The sequence below is a fragment of the Talpa europaea genome, assembly GCF_964194135.1.
Source record: "Talpa europaea genome assembly, chromosome: 13".
In the NCBI taxonomy this organism is placed as follows: Eukaryota; Metazoa; Chordata; class Mammalia; order Eulipotyphla; family Talpidae; genus Talpa; species Talpa europaea.
In genome coordinates, this window is record NC_140080.1 from 54,898,664 (window position 1) to 54,919,859 (window position 21,196).

The 21,196-nt window shown below is 38.4% G+C and overlaps 1 protein-coding gene across 15 annotated transcripts in view; it reads left to right on the plus strand.

Annotated features, from left to right (window-relative positions):
* The window catches only part of EPB41L3 (erythrocyte membrane protein band 4.1 like 3), a gene marked incomplete at both ends in the record, with an annotated part of 105,096 nt that overhangs the window by 35,517 nt on the left and 48,383 nt on the right, over positions 1–21,196 (plus strand). For all 15 annotated transcript variants that reach the window (XM_084252813.1, XM_084252807.1, XM_084252815.1 and 12 more), the window contains 2 exons: positions 19,176–19,280; positions 20,864–20,906. In XM_084252813.1, the coding sequence (XP_084108939.1) occupies positions 19,176–19,280; positions 20,864–20,906 (148 nt within the window). The remainder of the gene's footprint in view (positions 1–19,175; positions 19,281–20,863; positions 20,907–21,196) is intronic.

Genomic DNA, 21,196 nt, shown 5'->3' on the forward strand with positions numbered 1-21,196 from the left:
TTTGCTGTGCAAAAGCTCTTTAATTTGATATAGTCCCAGCTGTTTATCTTTGCCTTCACTATCACTGCTTTGGGTGATGTGTCTGTAAAGATGTCTTTGATGTGCAAATCACGTAGTGTTTCGCCTATATTTCCTTCTATATATTTTATGGTTTCAGGTCTTATGTCTAGTTCTTTAATCCATTTTGAGTTGATTTTTGTGTATGGTGTGAGGTGGTGGTCAAGCTTCATTCTTTTGCATGTAGCGACCCAGTTTTCCCAGCACCATTTATTGAACAAACTTTCTTTGCTCCAATGCATATTCTTTGCTCCTTTGTCAAAGATTAGTTGACCATAAATCTGTGGGTTTATTTCTGGATTTTCTATTCGATTCCATTGGTCTGTATGTCTGTTCTTGTTCCAATACCATGCAGTTTTGATGATTATGGCTTTGTAGTATAGTTTGAAGTCTGGGAGTATGATGCCTCCATTCCCTTCTTTTTTTTTCAGGAGAGCTTTGGCTATTCGGGGTTTTTTGTGATTCCATATGAATTTCATCAATAATTGTTCTATTTCTTTGAAGAATGACATTGAAATTTTGATTGGAATAGCATTGAATCTGTATATTGCTTTTGGAAGGATGGCCATTTTAATAATGTTTATTCTTCCAATCCATGAGCAGGGGATGTCTCTCCATTTCTTTGTGTCTTCTTCTATTTCTTTTAACAGTGTTTTATAGTTTTCTTTGTATAGGTCCTTTACCTCTTTTGTTAGATTTATTCCCAAATATTTGATTTTTTTTGTTTCAATAACAAAAGGGATGGTCTTTTTGATTTCTTCTTCTTCAGATTTATTGTTTGTGTATAGGAAGGCTACTGACTTTTGCGTGTTGATTTTGTATCCTGCCACTTTACTGAACTGATTGATGAGTTGAATTAGCTTTTCTGTGGAGTTTTTGGGGTTCTCTATGTATAATATCATATCGTCTGCAAATAGTGATAGTTTGACTTCTTCTTTTCCTATTTGGATTCCTTGGATGTCTTTCTCTTGTCTTATTGCCCTGGCTAGGACTTCCAGTATTATATTGAAAAGCAATGGTGAGAGTGGACATCCTTGTCTTGTTCCAGATCTTAATGGAATTGCTTTCAGCTTTTCACCATTGAGAATGATACTGGCTGTTGGCTTGTCATAGATGGCCTTTATGATGTTGAGGTATGTTCCTTGTATCCCAAGAACTTCAAGGGCTTTTATCATGAATGGGTGTTGCACTTTGTCGAAAGCTTTCTCAGCATCTATTGATATTATCATATGGTTTTTATATTTCTTTTTGTTGATGTGTTGGATAACGTTGATTGATTTTCGGATGTTAAACCATCCTTGTGCCCCTGGAATGAATCCAACTTGGTCGTGGTGAATTATCTTATGGATACATTGTTGGATTCTGATAGCTAAAATTTTATTGAGGATTTTTGCATCAGTGTTCATTAGGGAGATTGGCCTGTAGTTTTCCTTTTTTGTGTTGTCCTTGTTCGGTTTTGGTATTAGTGTAATGTTGGCTTCATAGAACGTGTTTGGTATTGTCCCTTCCTTCTCAATTTTTTGGAAGAGTTTGTGAAGGATAGGCACTAATTCGTCTCTGAATGTTTGGTAGAATTCATTTGTAAATCCATCAGGTCCTGGGCTTTTGTTTTTGGGGAGGTTTTTGATTACCATTTCAATTTCGCTAATTGTAATTGGTCTGTTTAGGTGTTCTATTTCTTCTTTATCTAGCTTTGGGTGATTGTAGAGTTGTAGGAATTTGTCCATCTCCTCTAGATTGTTAAACTTGTTTCCATATAACTGTTCATAGTAGTTACTGATTATTCTTTTGATTTCTGCTGTGTCCGTTGTGATTTCTCCTCTTTCATTGATGATCCTGTTTATTTGTGCTTTCTCCCTTTTTTCCTTTGTGAGCCTGGCTAGGGGTTTGTCTATTTTATTGATTTTTTCAAAGAACCAGCTCTTGGTTTCATTGATCTTTTGGATTGTTTTTTTAGTTTCAATTTCATTTATTTCTGCTTTGGTTTTTATTATTTCTTTTCTTCTACTGGTTTTGGGGTTTTCTTGTTGTTCTTTTTCTAGATCTTTGAGCTTCGAGATTAGGTTGTTTCTTTGCGTTCTTTCTTGTTTCTTGATGTGAGCTTCTATTGCTATATATTTTCCTCTTATTACTGCTTTTGCTGCATCCCATACATTTAGGATATTGGTGTCCTCCTTGTCGTTCAATTCAAAAAATTTTTTAATTTCTTCTTTGATCTCATTAGTCCAATGGTCTTCCAGTAGTGTGGTTTTTAATCTCCATGAGGTAGGAAAGTTCCTTGCCTTCTTTTTATGGTTTATTTCTAGTTTGATGCCTTCATGGTCAGAAAAGATGGTTGATATGATTTCAATCTTGGTGTATCTGTTGATGTTTGTCTTGTGCCCCAGTATGTGATCGATCCTGGAGAATGATCCGTGTGCGCTTGAGAAAAATGTGTACTCCGTTTTTTGGGGGTTTAGTGTTCTATAGATGTCTGTTAAGCCCAATTGCTCTAGGTCTTTATTTAGAGCTTTGGTTTCTTTACTTATTTTTTGTCTTGTTGATCTATCCATTGTTGATAGTGGTGTGTTGAAGTCTCCCACTATGTATGTGTTTTCTCTGATGTCTGTTTTCAGAGAGGACAACAGTTGTCTGATATATTTTGGTGCTCCTTCGTTTGGTGAGTATATGTTAATGAGTGTTATTTCTTCTTGAAGTATTGTCCCCTTGATCATAATGTAGTGACCATTGGGGTCTCTTTTTATCTTTTTGAGTTTGAAATCTGTTTTATCTGATATAAGTATAGCTGTTCCTGCTTTCTTTTTTGGCCCATTTGCTTGTAGGATTGTTTTCCATCCTTTGACTTTGAGCCTATTTTTATCTTTTGTAGCTAAATGTGTTTCCTGGAGACAGCAAAAGGTTGGGTTTTGTTTCTTAATCCAGGCTGCAACTCTGTGTCTTTTTATTGAAGAGTTTAGTCCATTTACATTTAGAGTTAATATTGATATGTTAACATCTGTATTTGCCATTGTGTTTGTCTTTCCTTTGATTTTATTTATTTATTCTTTTAATAACTTTTTTTTTTTTTGGCCTTCTTTCATTGTTATTCGTCGCTCTGAGGTTCTGGCTTTAGGACTCCTTGTAGTATTTTTTGGAGTGGGGGTTTAGTTGCAATGAAATTCCGGAGTTTCTGTTTGTCTGGGAAGGTCCATATTCTTTCTTCAAAGAGGAAGGAGAGCTTTGCGGGATAGAGTATTCTTGGTTGGCATCTGTTTTCTTGGAGTCTGTTGACTATGTCCCTCCACTCTCTCCTTGCCCGTAGTGTTTCTTCGGAGAAGTCTGATGTCAGCCTGATTGGTTTTCCTTTGAATGTTATCTGTTTCTTCCCTCTTGCCAGCTTCATTATTTTTTCCTTGTCCTGGATTCTTGGGAGCTTTATTATTATGTGTCTTGCTGTATTTTTCCTTTCGTCGTGGAAGTTTGGTGTTCTTCTTGCTTCTTGTATATCAATTTTCAGCTCCTTCTTCACATTTGGGAAGTTCTCTTCAATTATCTCTTTGAATATTTTCTCTGTTCCTACATCTCTCTCCTCTCCTTCTGGTATTCCTATAACTCTTATATTTCCTTTCCTCATGGAGTCAGATAGTTCCCGAAGTCTTTCTTCGTTCTTTTTCCTTCGTACTTCTCTTTCCTTCTCTGTTTTGGTTCTTTTTATTTCTGTGTCTTCAAGATTACTTATTCGTTCTTCCATTTCATCTATTCTGCTTTCATTGCTTTTCCCAGAATTCTTTAGTTCTTCCATTAATTCTTTGATCTCCTGCATTTCTTTTACTTCCCTCTTTAGGGACTCAATTTCTTTCTTCTGACCATTGTTTTCCCTCTCTAGGGACTCAATTGCATTCTTCTGATCGTTGATTATTTTTCCCTTATCATTGTTTTCCTTTATGACTTCTGTCAGTTTTTTAATCACGGCAATTTTAAATTCTCTTTCTGGAAGGCTCAGAAATTCTTCCAAGTTATTGTCGTTGCAATCTGGGGGCTGGCTTTCTTTTTGTGGTGTGCTTTTTCTCTGGAGAGTTGCTAGGTTGCGTGTGGTTCTTCTCCTCCCTACTGTCTGTTTTCTAATTTGCCGTATGCGTTGGGACACTGTGTTGTTGGGACTTGCCGGCATCTTGGGTGGGCTTCTCTGTTCCCCTCTGGTTCTTCCAGGAGTCATCTGTCAGTTTCAAGCAGCCTTTACTGGAGAAAGGTCCCTGTTCTAAAATGCCGATGTGGGGACACACTCCCCTGTGCGCCTGGTCTGCCCCGGCGGTGGGTTCCTGCTCCCCTCTGGGCTTGGACTGCAGGCCAGAGGGGGTCTGGCGTGGGCGAACTTCCCCCGCTCACCTCTGGCTCCTGGGGAAGCCTTCTGCAGGTAGTCTTTACTGAAGAAATGTCCCTGTTCTAAAATGGTGATGTGGGACACACTCCCTGCGCTTCTGGTCTCAGGCACACTATTCTGTGCGCCTGGTCTGCCCCGGCTGTGGGTGCTCGCTCTCCCTGTGGGCTCAGACTACTTGTTCAGAAGGGGCACGGTGTGGGCTAACTCCCCAGCTGGCCACTAGCTCCTTCAGTAGCCTGTGCTGGGGTCAAGTCGCTAGGTGGCACCAGAGATCTCTCCTAGAGCCCTTGGGGAGCTGATTTTCCACCCCGTGGGACAGGGAGCAGAGCAGGGATGGTAGGGTACACCTCAACGGCTTTGGGGTGCTGTGTCTGCCTTGTGCCCCACCGTCGTGGGGAACCCACGCCCCTAATTTCGTGCCCCGGGTCTCAGTTCCAAAGCCCTCAGTTCCAGGACGCGGGCTGTAGCCCAGATCAGTGGCGCGGGAATGGCGCCTTTTGAATCCCACTCCCCTGCCTGGGCGCCTTGTTCCTGCTCACTCAGGGAGGGCCTCCGCCCGGGTCTCAGTTCCAAAGCCCTCAGTTCCAGGACGCGGGCTGTAGCCCAGATCAGTGGCGCGGGAATGGCGCCTTTTGAATCCCGCTCCCCTGCCTGGGCACCTTGTTCCTGCTCACTCAGGGAGGGCCTCCGCCGTCTCCCCGCAAGCCTAGGTCTCAGGCGCAGGGCCCTGGGCAGCTGCAATCCGAGCGCCGCTTTCGTGCAAGCTTACCGGGCGGCCGGGGCTGTGTGCTGGTGCTGGTCTCCTCCTGGTGGGCGGGGCTCTCTTTAATGGCGCCTGGAGCTCACCTCCGCGGCGGATCCTGCAGGGTTCGCCTCAGCTCCCGTTCACGGGGTGTGGTGGCTGAAATAGTTCCTTTCCACTCACAGTCCCACTTGCTGCATCCGTTTTTCTTGTTGGGCGTTTTGGTTTGTTGTTTCCCTCATCTCTGCCGGTCGGAGAGTGCCGCCTCTGTGGGCGGGGGAGGGGAGCAGGGTTCTGCGCTTCCCTCCCTTCTCGTCCTCTTTTATGGCAACTTTCTTCTTTGGGCAGTTTGCTGGAGTCCTCCGTTTATCTTCCGTGTCCCAGTTCTCACTGGGACCTGCCGCTTTTCCTCCCTATTAACTTTTTTTAATGGGAGATCTTACTCGCAGCGTCTCCTCGCCGCCATGTTGCTCCGCCCCCTCCCCATGTCTTTATTTTTCATGATAGGTCTTCCATAGATTATAAGAGTATTTTAATTTGAAACCTTGTATTTAACTGGTAAATGATATAATTGCATTTTAAAATTACGTGAGTAGTTTATATACTAACTCTGATAGTCTCCCTCTTCTGTTTGTTCACAGCCTAGCCCTATTAATAGACCCATTTTTTTCTTGTAACCTTTTTTTTTTTTTTCCCCAAGGTAACATTGGTTTACAACACTGCATATGACTTAGAGGAATAGGTTCACAACTCTTCAAATTTACCATGCCATACCTACCACTCCACCATAGACCAGTGGGCTCCCTGCCCATTTTGCTCCCCGCCTTGTCGTCCCCTGCTAGTAGCCTCAATTCAGCAGTCATATTTCTTTTTTTCTCTTTTTTTTAAATAATAAAGTTTATTTTTATATTCTCCATACAATTGCAACCCCCCCATTCTGACCCCAATCCCTCCCCTCCCGCCCCCCACCCCCCAAAAAGTGTCTCTGGTTCATAGTTTTTTGTTGATTTTGATTTTCACTTTCTTATAGTTATTCATTTTCCTGGTCCCTTATTTAAGTTTTCTAGATTCCTGCTATGAGTGAGACCATCCGGTATTTTTCTTTTTCTTTCTGGCTTATTTCGCTGAGCATGATCCCTTCCAGCGCCATCCATGTTGCTGCAAATCAACAGTCATATTTCTAAGCTTTGTTTTGACTTAGTTTTCACTGTTCCTTTGTTTCATTTCTTTATATTCCACACATGAGTGAAATCATCTGGTATTTGTCTTTCTTCTTCTTACTTATTTCATTTAATATAGTTCCCTCCAGTTCCATCTATGCTGTTGCAAATAACAGGAGTTCCTATTTTTCCATAGCTGAGCAGTATTCTCTTGTGTATATATACCACATTTTCCCAATCCATTCCTCTTTCCTCTGGCACTTAAGTTGTTTCCATAACTTGACTATTGTAAATAGTGCTCCTGTGAGCAAAGGAATGCATATGTCCCTTCAAGTTTGTGGTTTTGCATTCTTCAGGTAGATACCAAGGACTGGAATTGCTGGTTCACATGGTAGACCTATTTTTAATATTTTGAGGATTTCCCATGTTGTTTTCCATAGCAGATGAACCAGTCTGCATTCTCACCAACAGTGTACGAGTGCTCCCTTTTTTCCACACCCTTGCCGACACTTGTTTCTGATCATTTTGATATGGGCCAGTCTCCCAGGTGTGAGGTGCTATCTCATGAACAACAGACACATGAGAATGTGTTGAACATCTATCAGAGAAATGCAAATCAGTGCCTGCTTTAAAAAAAAAAAAAAGCAGTGACAGTATTATTCTTACATTATTTTAATCATCAATGCTTTATAGAGTAACAGTACAGCAGAGATGTATACATTAAATTCATATTATTGAAAGTGTTTTCCTGTCAATATTTGCATTTCTGAAGCTCTTTATTTGACCAAATGAGTTATAAATCACAATTTGGATTTTGTTTGATTTTTTTTTCTTTTAGAATTGTCTAAGAAAGAATATTAAGTACTTCCTCTTACAGAAAATTCTCAAAGTTCCACGTCATTCCCAGTTCGGTACTGTGGTTATTTTACGATTCAAGTTAAATTTGTGTTTCTCTCAAACATTCCTCTTTCTTAGGCTTCCTTTTCTGCATGCATTTTGCACACATTGGCTTAGTGACCTGAATCCTTCGCATATTAACAGCAGGAAATGTTGTCTAACAGTCCGCTTCCAGCAGCTCATATGTGTGATGTGAAACTCTTTGTAAAGAACCAAGCCCAGTGTTTTTGCTGGCCAAGGAGCAGCATGCTTCACTGGAAAGCTATTATCCTCCATAGCACACGTCTCTGAGCACAAAAGTCTGATTTCAAATAGAGGCTGAAATTGGTGAAACAAATGAAGGCAGAAACAGATTGTGATTAGAACAAGGGGGAAAAGCCTCTTTTTTGAAAACGTGGCAGGTTCAATGTGCAGGAAGAGTTCTTGTCATGTTTGTACTGAGGTGTTTGTGCACCGAATTTCAGTTAAAACATACGTTGACTCTTGCATTTGAATAATCCATTCTGGTTCTGGGAGTGCTGAGTACCAGATACATGATAATATATAACTGTCTTATTTCTGGCCCAGAATGTACCAAAACTTGCCCATATACTCAATATACATTAAAAGCCTATGTGCGTGTGTGTGTATGTGTGTGTGTAAATGATGGTTAAATGTAGCCTCAGTTTACTGATTCTATGCTATTTTTTAACAGTTTCTCACATGTACCTGTATTGTGAAATTTGCTTTTCATGGGAAAAATGGGATATTTCACTACAAAAGAATGGACTTTCAATAGTACGTCAGTCTCTATATCCAATATTACCACTAGAAACCCTCAATTTATTGGATTGTTTATCAAAGGGGCGTACTAATCACCACCAGCATTTATTTGTTGGTTATTGCTTCCCATGAGCTAGGCAGTGCTTGCCTGCATTTTATATCAGTTAATGCAACAATTCCATGAGTAAGTAAATACTATGTCCATTTTACAGTGGAGGCAGTAAAGCTCAGAAAGATGAATAACTCATTGAACCTCACAGAGCCGTCAAGTTTGGGAACCGGGCCCTGGTACGGTCTGATACCCCTCACTCAGAATAGAACAGTAAGAAAACAAGCAGAATAGGGAGGGATGGCTGTTGGAAAGATGTTTTCAAAATGCTAGATGGGTTCTAATCACAAGAGTTGGAACTAAATTACGGCTTTGTTTAAAAATTTATCAAGATCAGGAGACAGTTGCATATTCTTACTTTAACAGTATATTCTGGATCATCATTGCAAAACTGAGGCAGGGTAATTATTAGTAATTACTAAAGTTGGAAACAAGTAACCATCAAGGTTTTAAAAAGCTGATTTCTCGTGAATTTAAACAAAACATTGTCAAGATATGTAACATCTAGACATAAAATGCCATCCGCCTCCTGTGTCAGCCTGCTGTGACACACTGCCTGGCTCACATGTGGGAGTAGTACACAGTCTGGGTGATCACATCAAGCCCTGCCTCTCTGGGTATGCCTCCTAGCAGAGGTGATGTGGATAATGGACTTTGTACTGTGCTTATTCAACTTGGCATTGAAAATACCCTGGAGAATCGAAGTCACGAAAGAAATGGATTAGCTTGGGCAGCTGGTGCTATATCTTTCTTCTTAGCCCTCCCCTGCCTCAAAGCCCTCGGAAGGGTTCACTGGCTGTTGTCACAGATCACAGACCACTGTCTTTGGTTCCTGAGTTGAACACAGCTTCTTGTTTTTTTCCAAGTGTGGGTTTTTTCTCTAAGTATTTACACTTCCATGTCAGGGCAGGCAGTGTTCGAATGTTTTTCTATCAAGTATCCAACAGAGAAAAAGAAACCCCCCCCCAAAAAAAATGACTTTTAGAGTCCATGTATCTGGTTTGGACTTGAACTGTGATCTAAACAGGTTGCTGAGCTCCTTATTTGCGCCTAAATTCCTGGTATGTTGTGGTATAGCCACTTAGAAATAAAGAGAATTCCAAGTGACTTTTAGAAGTGAGAAAATGGAAAAGCATTCAGTGTGGAAAAAGGCTATTAGGGATGGAAGCATTAAAGAAAGATGCCATTTTGCTTCAAGATTAATCCAAGATAATATGTGAGGAGAAATTCTATTTTCACTTTCATGCCAGTACACTTATTAAGCATGTATGTTGAATGCCTGTGCATTTAGGAAACAATATCAGGGACTTTAAAAGATGATCTATCTATTTCCTGTCTTCAGGGAGCAGAGACACAAATTCAGAAGATACAACAGTATATGGAAGAATATAATTTTCAAAGAATATCAGTGATCTCTTTGAGGAAGATAGGTAATTGGAATTCTCAAATTTCAAAATAGCTGAAATAGAACACAAAGCGTCAATTTTTCTGAAGTCTCATTGCCATATGTAATTCTTCATACTAACACAGGTGGTTTCAGCCTAAGCCAGTATAGCATGAGGGTTTTTTTCAGGGGGAGGGGTGCACGGGGATAGGGAAGTATTCATTTTTCAGTGTGACATTTTATAGAAGTGCATGCATAAATTCTGAGGTGCCTTAAAGATATACATCTTGATGTGGATTTGGTTTATTCCTACTTTTTTTTTAAAAGATTCATTTACTTAAGCATACAAGAGCTGGGGTATAGGCCAAGATGCAGGGGGTGAGACAGAGACAGAGTGGGGAACAGAACAGGCAGACTGACCGAATACGCTGCTGAGGGGAGTAGCGGGCGAGCCAGGAGAGGTCTGCTGCACCATGTGGGTTGCTCCCCGGCTGGCCAGTGATCAAACCGTGTTGCAGAGGCTGCGGACCGCCTCACAGTGCCATATCCAACCCCCTGTGCCACCAGGGAGGCCCTGGTTTATTCCTACTCTTTATAACTAATAGGGACTATTGATTAGTTCTAGTTCTCACACAAAACTTGCTGTGCCTCATCTTCATTTTTACGCAGCTTCAAATTGTTAAGAACTTTAACCCAATTTCTAAGGTTAGAAGATTTTATTTATTTTGAAAATACCTTTATTTTCAGTGTTTAGCCTTTTCCAGAGGGAGAGCTTTACTCTGATTCATAGCTTTGTGAGAATGAAGAAAACAGCAAATTTTCTTGAAGTCTTGTGCTGATATTCACTATGATTTGTACTGCCTGCTTTTGTACTCATCATCTTAAGCACAGATGAAGAAATGATTTCCATGGACTTGAGCATCAGGATGGTGCTCTTTTTAAAAAAAAATTATTTATTTTAGTGCCTCCCTGGTGGTGCAGGGGTTAAAGACAGTGCTGTCAGGCTATCAACCAGCCGCTGTGGCATGAGTTGGATCTCCGGCCAGGGAGCTAACCCACGTGGCGCAGCAGACCTCTCCTGTCTTGCCCACTGCTCCCCTCAGCAGTGTATTCCAGTAGTTCTGCCTTTTCTTCTCCCCATTCTCTTTAGTGAATCCTGTCCCCCCTCACCTCTGCACCTCTGACTTACACCCAGGCTCTTGTATGCATAAATAAATAAATCTTTTTTAAAAAAAAGATTATGTACACAAGGGCTGCGGTGTAGGCCTTGTAGTGCTGAGACTTAACTCCTAGCACTACCAGGGAGGCCCAAGGTAGAGTTCATTTTGAAGACACTTGCAGGTGTGGCTGTACCCAGTGCACCGTAGACCACAGCAGCTATTCCTTCTGCCCTTCCCTGGTCTCTCCCGAGGTTTGTTCACCCAGTCACTCCATAACTGGCTATGGAAGACGTTAATGCTTCTGCTCTGTGATAAAAGAAAAATTCAGGACATTTATTTGCCTACCTAGGGTCTTTCTTCAGTAATGTTGTAGGCTCTTGGGTAAAAGTAATCTATATTTTAGCTCTGCAGAGGAAATATGCCACCTTTAAAAAAAAGTTCAAAACCATTTCTCCTTCATATGTATTCATAATTATGAGTGCAAGCTAGTTGTTTTGGTGTTTGGTTTTTCTTGAACAGTTTGGTGTTTTATCATTTCTCATTTGCATTTTATTTCAGCATTTGGCTTCTTTATCATTTTTGAGAAACTGAGTTCTCAATAAAAGTTCTTGGAAAGAATGTGTTAAGATTGAAAACGTATGAGTGTGTAAATAAATTTTTTCATAATGCAGCTATGAGTGTTGGTATAAGAAGCTTAAAAGAAACTGATATGGGCCTAAACTAAATTTGAAAATGTTACACATTTCCTGGAAAAAAAGAAAACATGCTTTAGAGTGCTCAAATGCAAGAATTTTTAAGTTATAATCATAATTTAAAGTATACCTTTCAACTATGCCTGCACAAATCACTTGGGGAGCTTAAAAACATGCAGATGTCTTTTTTGATATATAGATCGTCATTTTGGTCAAATCCTATTCCAAAATTCTGATTTATATGGTTGGAGGTAGGGTCCTCCATTTTCATTTTTCAATTAGCCCAAGTTAGTTTGACTTTTAGATTAGTATTCTATAATACTCGAGGGGGACATTAGCTACAGTTTAATCTTTTTAATATTAAAATATAATTGACATAACATTAGTTTCAGGTGTACAATACAATGATTTGATAAATGCATATATTGTGAAATGATGCACAAATCTAGTTGACATCCATCACCACACATAGTTATTTATTTTTTTGTGTGTGATGAGAACTTTTAAGATCTATTCTCTGAGAAACTTTAAAATATATAGTACAGTATTGTTAACTATAGTCACCACATTGTGCATTATATCCCCATCAGTTGTTTTATAATTGGAAGTGTGTATCTCTTGATCCCCTTTTAGTCATTTTCCCCAGCCCAGCCTTTGGGAACCACCAGTCTGTTTTCTGTATCCATGAGTCTGGGTTTTTGTTTTCTCAGATTCCACACGTTTAAGTGAGGTCATATGGCATTTCTCTTTCTCTGACTTATTTTACTTAGCAAAATGCTGTCAAGATCTGTTGACATTGTCACAAATGGCAGGATTCCTTCTTTTTCTATGGCTGAATAATCTCTCATCTCTCTTTCTCTCTTGCTCTCTCTCACACTCACACACACACACACACATTTTCTTTATTCATTGATCCACTGATGGACATTCAGGTCTTGGTTATTGTTACTAATGTTGTTGTAAACATGGGGTGCAGGTATCTTTTCAAATTTGTTTTCCTTTCTTTGAGTAGATTCCCAGAAGTGGAATTGCTGGATCATAGGGTAGTTCTATTTTTAATTCTTGGAGGAATCTCCATATTATTTTCCATAGAGGCTGCACCAGTTTATGTTACCACCAGTGGTGGACAGGGGCCCCCTTTTTGCACATCCTTATCATTTTGATAATCATCCTAACAGATGTCAGGTGACATGTTTTTGCATTTCCCTGGTGATTAGTGATGTTGAGCACCTTTCATATATCTGTTGGCCATCTGTGTGTCTTTGGGAAAATATCTTTTCAAATCTCTGCCCATTTTAAAATCAGAAATAACATTTTTTAAATGCTCCTACAATCCATGGCTGAAAGCCACTAGTTTAAAGTACTGCTTGTATGACACTAGGAATGATATGCTAGTGAGAAAAACTGTTGCATTTTATCGTTATCATTTTAATATCTTAATAGTATTTCACCAAATGAGGACCTATAAAAGGTAAACGCAAAATGGCCTGGTGCTACTGGGAATGTCGATAGTCTGTAAGGGCATGGGATGAGTGCACAGAGAGATAGCCGTGACATAGGGCAGAATATGGAAAATGCCCTCTCGGTGCTATAAAATGCTGTCATGTCCATATCACATTTGGTTGATTGGATGGGAAATGCTTTAAAGAAGTAGCACTGGAGAAGCGTCATGAAGGATGAGCGACTCGACAGATAAGACAGAGCATTTGGGAACATTAGAGAATAAATGTGAATAACACCTGTAATAGATGGAAACACTTCAAAACTGTTTTAATCCTTGAGTACACAGAGATAGGTCAGAAATCTAATTGGTGACTTTGGGTTGCTGCTGGAGAGCCAACTCATTATCTTAAAAAGGGATAAATGGAAATAAGCAAGTATTGATCCTGACTTTCATCATCAAAGTCTGTCCCTGGATAAATCATTCTAAGAAAAGCATAGAACTTCATAGAACATACTACAAGAAACAGATGAAGAAAGGATCATTAAAATAGACCCATCTTACAACCTCAGATTAATAAATCTAGGATGATGATTATCAGTGACTGCTAATACCATAAAAAAGGTAAGAATCACTTCATGGCTGGTGCTGGAATTAATTACTCAGCGTCACTTATGGAAAACAGTCAAACCAGAATCTGATCAAATTTCTAGATTAACTACTTATTTACAGGTAGTATAAGAGATGAAGGAACACATTCAGTTACACCATGGAGATGCAAACAGCAAAAGCTAGACAGAGAGAACTCAGGCAAATGGCTGATCTCTTAGACAATTTAATTTCAAGGGGAAACCGAAATAAATGGAGAACTTGCAGATTAAGAATGGTTGCAATTCAGAGAGCTAATTCAGTGTATGACTTATCAAACAAGCATAAAGAATATAAATATTTGAATCAAGTGGGAAAATTAAAGTACTGACTAAATATTTGATATTAAGGGTGATTGCTAATTTTGTTTAGATGTGACAGGTATTGAGATTACATTTTTTTAAAAGATTTATTTATTTATACAAGTACTGGGTACAGTCAGAAGCGTGGGAGGGTGAGAGAATTCACCAGAGCCAGAGTGAAGAGCAGAACAGGCAGAGTGACAAAATACACTGCTGAGAGGAGCAACAGGCATGGCAGGAGAGGTCTGTGCGCCATGTGGGCCGCTCGCCGGCGGCCAGGGATCGAACTGGTGCTGCAGAGGCTGCGGGTAGCTTCGCAGCCCAGCGCTCAACTGCTGTGTCACCAGGGGAGGCCCTTGAGATTACGTTTTTTAAAAGAGTAGAGTTATGTACTCAGAGAGCTAAAGATAAAGTTACTTGCTGAGATGTGTCCATCTAACAAAGGGAAGAATGAGTTGAGTAGAACTGTCAGTGAACTGATCTTTTGAGATTGGGTGGTGAATGTGCAGGGTTTCATAATTTTGTATGTTTGAAATTCACCATCCTAAATTGTTTTGAAAGTTATTTTCAAAAATTACTTCCCTAAGTGGACATATAAATATAAAAATAAGGATTCCAATATGGGCTTCCTATATGATTCTGGTTGTGTAACCATATATTTGGAACCAGCATTTTACAAACATTTTTGTACAAATCTGGACTGACTTTTGACTTGTGAGACGTTTCATTAATGCTGCAGAAAAACTTATTTCATCTGCTATGTTTGAGTGGTGATGATGGATGCATCTTCTTAAACTTGGTGACCAAAGAGAGCCTCTGAACCTTAGCTATTACAACATTTCACATGTTTGTGGTTTGGATTACCCAGTGGTGCAGTTAGCTGATGAGAAGTCACTTTGATCTGGTGCCCAGCTTGTGTTGTCAACACATCATCTCGGCTTAGCCCCAGGCATTGAGGCGGGTGACTCCTGGGTGTGTATTTGCCGGATGCAGGGAGAGGCAGCCTTTCCTAGAAAGATTGTACAGTTTTCCTAGAAGGATTTTACATGTTATTTTGGTTGTTACTATAGTTTCTGATCTTTCTAAAATGTTTGCTCCTAATAAAAATTGTGTTTATTTAGTCATGATATAAGTATGATCATTTGGAGTTTAACTTTATTATGCCTTAATAAATATTTAATAAATAATAAATATTTAATAAATTATTTTATAAACCACGTGAAGTAAGACTGAGTATATTTTGTCAGTTTCTTTTTTGGAAACAGTTTTAGGGTTTTGCAAAAGTGATTGGCAAATACAGAAAGTTTTCATAGGCCCTTCACACTTTCTTCTCCCTTCTTGCTCCACTTTTAGCATTAATGTCAGTGTACTGTATTTGTTGAATCGATCAATTTTTATTAATTGAAGTCCATATTTAACATTGGGGTTCATTCTTTGTGTGATACATTCAGTGGGTTTTGACAAGTATATTATTATAGGTATTCACATTTATAGTTTACAGAATAATTTCACTGCCCTGGAAATCCTTCTTTACATTCATCTCTTCCTCCCCACAAACCCTGGATACTGCTGATATTTTTACTGTCTTCAAAGTTTTTCCTTTCTCAGAAAATCTTATAGTTAGACTTAATACAGTCAGTAGCCTTTTCAAATTGGTTTATTTCACTTAGCAATATGCATTTAAGGTTTCCTCCTGTCTTTTCATGTCTTGATAGCTATTTCTTTTTAGTGCTAAATATTTTATTCTCTGGATTATAATATCCTTTACCCATTCACCTACTGAATGACATCTTGGTTGCTTCTACATTTTGGCAATTGTGAAAAAAGCTGCTATAAGACATCCTTATGCAGGTTTTTTTTTATGGACATAAGTTTCTGACTCCTTTGTATAAATACCAAGGAAAATGGTAGTTTATGTGGTGTGATAACATACATCTGAAGAGGTGTGAACCTATTCCTCTAAATCATACACAGTGTTGTAAAACAATGTTGCTTCAATTTAAAAAATGTATACAACACGCACATATGTAAGAAGAAATAAAGACATTTACTCTCTATAGAGAAAAAAAAAAGATTATTTGAAAGCCAGCTACATCATTTTGTATTCCCACCAACAAGGAATATGAGTTCCTATTGCTACACCTCCTTGCCAACATTTGGTGGTGTTCGTGTTTTGTATTTTGGCCATTCTAAAGGATTGTAATGGTAGCCTATTATTTTAATTTGCAGTTCCCCCATGACATATGATGTTGAGCATCTTTTCACTTGCTTATTTGCCATCTCTTTGGGAAGCTGCCTGTTCAGCTCTTTTGCTCATTTTTTGATTTATGTTATTTTTATTACATTTTCAGAATCCTTGTATATTTGGGATACCACTCCCTTATTGGAATGTCATTTACAAATATTTTCTTCCAGACTGTAGGTTATCTTTTTCTTTCTCTTTTGATACTCCTCTCCTAATATGGAACATTCAGTGAATCAATTTGGAATTTTAAAAATTTAAACAACAAATTATAGAATGAGAGTTATTTAAATTGCTTGAGAATTTTATATTCATAGGATATTGGAAGTGTTTCAGATTTGCGGGTTGTAATATTCCCATTTACTGTATCAGAAATAGAAATCCAAATTTTTAGTGCAATTTTGAAAGAGTAGTCCACCATAGGTTTATCGTTCTAGGGAGGCAAAGTCCATGTTTCTGGATTTTTGTGGGTTAATTGTGAATGGTACCTATGAATTATGAATGTCTTTGAGTCTAGAGACATGAGTCAATTCAAAAGAAACAACAAATAAGACTAAATTTTTTTTTCTTAAATTGTTTTTACATCGTTGTTCATTTTTAAACAATATTTGACTGTGGAGCTGATTAGCAGGTAGGAGTTTCACTATTTCCATATAGCCATGTATAGTAGATTCTAGAAAATGGATTGTGATTTTGGGGAGGAGGGAGAAACTGCAGTGTGAAGTATGGTATACCATATAATTGTCTTAAGAACTGTTTATAATATTCAAAAGATGTTTAAAATATTAAGTTAGAAAAATAATCTAGCCTTTTTAAGAGAAAAATATGAGTTGTTAATAGCAGTCAAATTGTGAAAACCAGGAAATTAAGAGCCAGTTAATATGGTGGTCTGTGCTTGAAGTAAACCAAAGGAATAACACAGTAACCATAAGAGAGCTAATTAAACCCTGCTCCTGCAGCCTGGGGCATATTCAGAAGCAGTTTCTCCAGTGAGGCGCTGAGTGTGGTCTGCTGGTTGGAGGATAAGAGGAGACCTTGCAGAGATAAATTTATGTATTCATTTTTGTTTTGTTTTCACTCACTGAGAAAGTTTTTGGACAGACACTGATGTGGAGTTGTGTGTATGAGTGTGTATGTAAATCTACACACTCAGTATGTAAATCTAGCTAAAGCAATAATTAGTAAGCAGGTAATTGATATCTAAAGAGTGAGCAGGACATGTTAATACTAAAGCTGGTCTTTGGACTCGCAAGGGTTATTTATGTGCTCCTACCGTAAAAATGCCAAAGTTGCCCATTACTTAGCCTGCCATTTGTACTAACATTTGGGCTATAAAAGCTGACATTTGTGGCATGTTTGATGTGCTGTCTCTAGACCAAGTTTGAATATTTTATTTTAATGTTAACCATCCCAAAGAAATATGTGGGTATCTTACCCATTTTATAGCATAAAAGACAGGTTTACATGAGTGGATGGGACATGATGATAATACAAAGTCAGGGCCTCCCCTAGTGGCGCAGGTGGTTGAGTGCCACGCTTTGAGGCTGTCCACTGCCTCTGCAGCACAGGTTTGATCCCGGCCAGCCGGCGAGGGTCTCTCCTGTCTCGCCCTCTGCTCCCTCAGCAGTGTATTCCGTCAATCTGCCTGTTCTGTTCCCTGCTCTGTCTCTGGTGAATCCTCTCACCCTCCCACACCTCTGGCCTGTACCCTGGTTCTTGTATGAATAAATAAATAAATCTTTAAAAAAAAAAAGATACAAACTCAGGGTTATCTGCTGTAGCCACCACTCATACCAATTACATAGCACTATTTCTCTCACCTATGTTCTTATCTGTAGACTGGAGATAAAACCAATAAAAGCATCAGAGGAACTAGTTTTTTGTGAAAACTTTATAATTTGTTAAGCATTATTCAGAAATAGTATGTTATTATTTATAAATGAAAGATTTAAATCAGCAACAGCATTTCGTTGTCATTCCATTTATTCATATCTTTTGAGTAATGTTGTTATGTAGTTTTGCTAACACATAATTTATTTTTATACATTATTAAACTTTTTTTCAAATACATCTTGATTACTTAGCTAGCTCAGTTCAGGCTTTACTTTTCTATCATAAATTTATCTTTTTTTTCTTAATAGTCATGCTTGGGGAGACTAAGCAATTAACTTTCAATATGATTATGTTGCACAGTAATACTCACCATTTACAGGTCTCTTGAATGCTTATGACTGTGGAATGTACATTGTTTATCAATTTTCACATTTCTCATTGTTATTATGTTAAATCTTAAACTCAAATATGAAATGTTAGTAGACTCAAACAAAACACATAGTTTAGATAAATTGTTTCTTGTTAATCCATCTCAGACTCCAAGGCCATGTTGAGAGACCTTTAAGCATTAGATGAAAATATAATACTGTTTGTCACTATGAATTCAGCTGATGGATTTTCCCTGGATGATAACCTTTCTCCAAATCACTACTTTATGTTAAAAAATATAGCATGTGCATCTCTATCTTCTATTTATTAATGATATCTAAAATCTTTAAATTTAATGAACATTTTCTTAAACTTAATAGGATTTTTTCTAAATGAAATTAAGAGAAAGTCAATCACTGTAATACAGAACTGAAATTTGTGGCAAAAACCAAAATAATCTAATGAAATCATTTTAGTGGATTTTAGAAAGTAACCCATAGCTGGAATTGAAATATGTTTTAAGGAAGGTCTGCCTAAAACAAGAAGTAAGGTGAATTTTCAGACTCAGATCTGCTGCTGTGTGGAATCTGCTGTAAGAACTGGTTCTTACCTGAGTGCAGAAAGGTGGCTTTTATTGGTCCTTTCCAGAAAGGTGGCTTTTATTGGTTCTTTCATGCTCTTCACCGTCGGGATTTTATATTTCACAAGACATTTGAGGCTTCCCAGTGCTACATCATTTCCCCAGCTACTTCTGTTTAGAAATCATTGTGGGTTTTCTGTGCTTACTCAGTCATACTAGCAATTTTTTGTTTTGCTTATTTGTGTATAGTGGCAGTCTTATTGTAAATATAGGTCCATTGAGCCTTTTTCCTAGTTAAAAGGAGATGGTGGTATGATCATACCTGATCTTCATTTACTGAAAAGTTATAACAAACAATGTTGTTTGCTCTTGTATGTGGTAATCGGTATTTGGGAGAACTTGTGTGTTGACTTGTTTTTCTCTTTTGTTTGCCATAGAAACGCTCCAGAGGCCAAGTGCTGTTTGATAAAGTATGTGAACATCTGAACTTGCTAGAAAAAGATTACTTTGGACTTACATATCGGGATGCTGAAAACCAAAAGGTGTGTGATTAAAAACAATACAAAATATTATGCTTCAAATTAATCATTGGTGCATGAAAGCATATAAAACTGAATAGATGGGCAATTTGCTCTGCTTCCCCTCAAACTCCCATATTTACTACTTTTGTTAGGGGGAAAGGATGTCATGAGCAAACTCCATACAGGTTTTGTGGACTCTGTCCCCACTCCACACCAGAGCCACCAAGACACTGGGAACTACAAATCCCATGATCACCAAAGGGAGGGTTGCGAGGACCTGAGGGTGGAGTTAAGCAGCCATGTTTTTGTTTGGGTATATAACCAGCCATGTGGGTAGGGGTTGTGCTTTGGGCCCCATGGTGCTTGGCTTTTCGCCAGCTCTTAGTGGGTCATTGGAATTCCAGGTCAGCACAACAGGTAGGTCACATTTACAAATTTATCTCCCTCTTTTTCTCCCTGAGTTATTCATTTCCTCATTTCCCCTTCCCTTGTAAATAAACCTTTTATTAACCTTTTGTGTGCAGTTTAGCATTAATAAGTCCCCTTTAAGCACATGGGTGAGGACCCACAGTCAGGCAACCTGTTTCATATCGGGATTGCTCTGTAACACTAACACTTTGAGTTCCTAAATGCTGTTAGCCTCCTTATTTCTTCTTGACAATTCCTTTAATCTTGAATATTCTGGAAACATAAAATGTTTCTGTTTTTCAAGCTTGCATTATATATAGTTCCAGGAAAGCATTTTATATGGTGATTTTTTGGGTGCTCTATTTCAGTGGACTTGAGCCAATGGAAATCAAATATATTGATACTTATATAGAAAATATGTTCACTGGACTACTGTCCTATTCTTATTTATGCTCTCATATTTTGCCAAATAAGAATATGAGATGGGTTGTCTGCTGACCTGACACTAGTCTAATGCATTAAGTAGGAATTTAATGTTTGATGTAATACCTCTGCAGACTCATTGACTGATGCAGTCTATTCAGGGCTTCACCTTAGTAAGCTTCACAACTACCAGTAAACTAATGTAAAGGAGATTGTTTCTGTGGTGTTAGTGGTAGAAACTGTGTCAGAAATTTTGTTCATAGATGTTGCTTGTTTTGGTGTTTTGTGAATTCACCAAACTGTCTAAGTCTATTATTAAGCATCAGTTTTCTGATGAGAAAAATCATATATCTGAAACAAGCGTTCATTTACTGGGAAAGTTTTCTAAGTAGGTATCTAAGAATCTGTAGTCATGGAAGTCATTAAATGGTACTGAATTGCTTGGATATTGGTATATCAAGTTAGATGTACTTTAATTTATTCTAGTAACTTGTTTGAATATAGATCCACTAATTTTTCCTTCTTCATTTCTGTGCTAGCTGGAATCCCTGAAGGCAGTGATTGTAAACAAAAAGGTTGTTGTCAAACATGAATTGTGCACACACATTTTCTCATTAGACCAGTGTCTGGGCCCTCATGTGGCCTGGCTCCAGGGCAAGCCTTCCAGCAACAACTCACTCTCAAATATACTTAGTACATGTCTCTTCCTGATCAACATCAAGTCATTTTTATACATTCCTGGTACAAATTCAAAAATGTCATTTCCTTTTCAGAATTGGTTGGACCCTGCTAAAGAAATTAAAAAACAGATTCGAAGTAAGTTCTTCTGGATTATTTTACATGGAAATGTGAAGATTTTCGGGGGGAGCATAAATGATAGCCTATACCCCATGTGACTAGTGTGAATACAAATATTTAAAAGGTACATTTGATCTTTAGCATATTTGTCTAGTTCAGATACCCTTTTTAATCACTGCAACTTGCAATGAAAGGTCTGTGACATTTGACCAACTCCTATGTCCAGATACATATGTGAAATATAATTTAATCAGTTGACCCCTATTGGCAATTAATCATTTGAAAGTTCCAAACTTAATTATTAATGT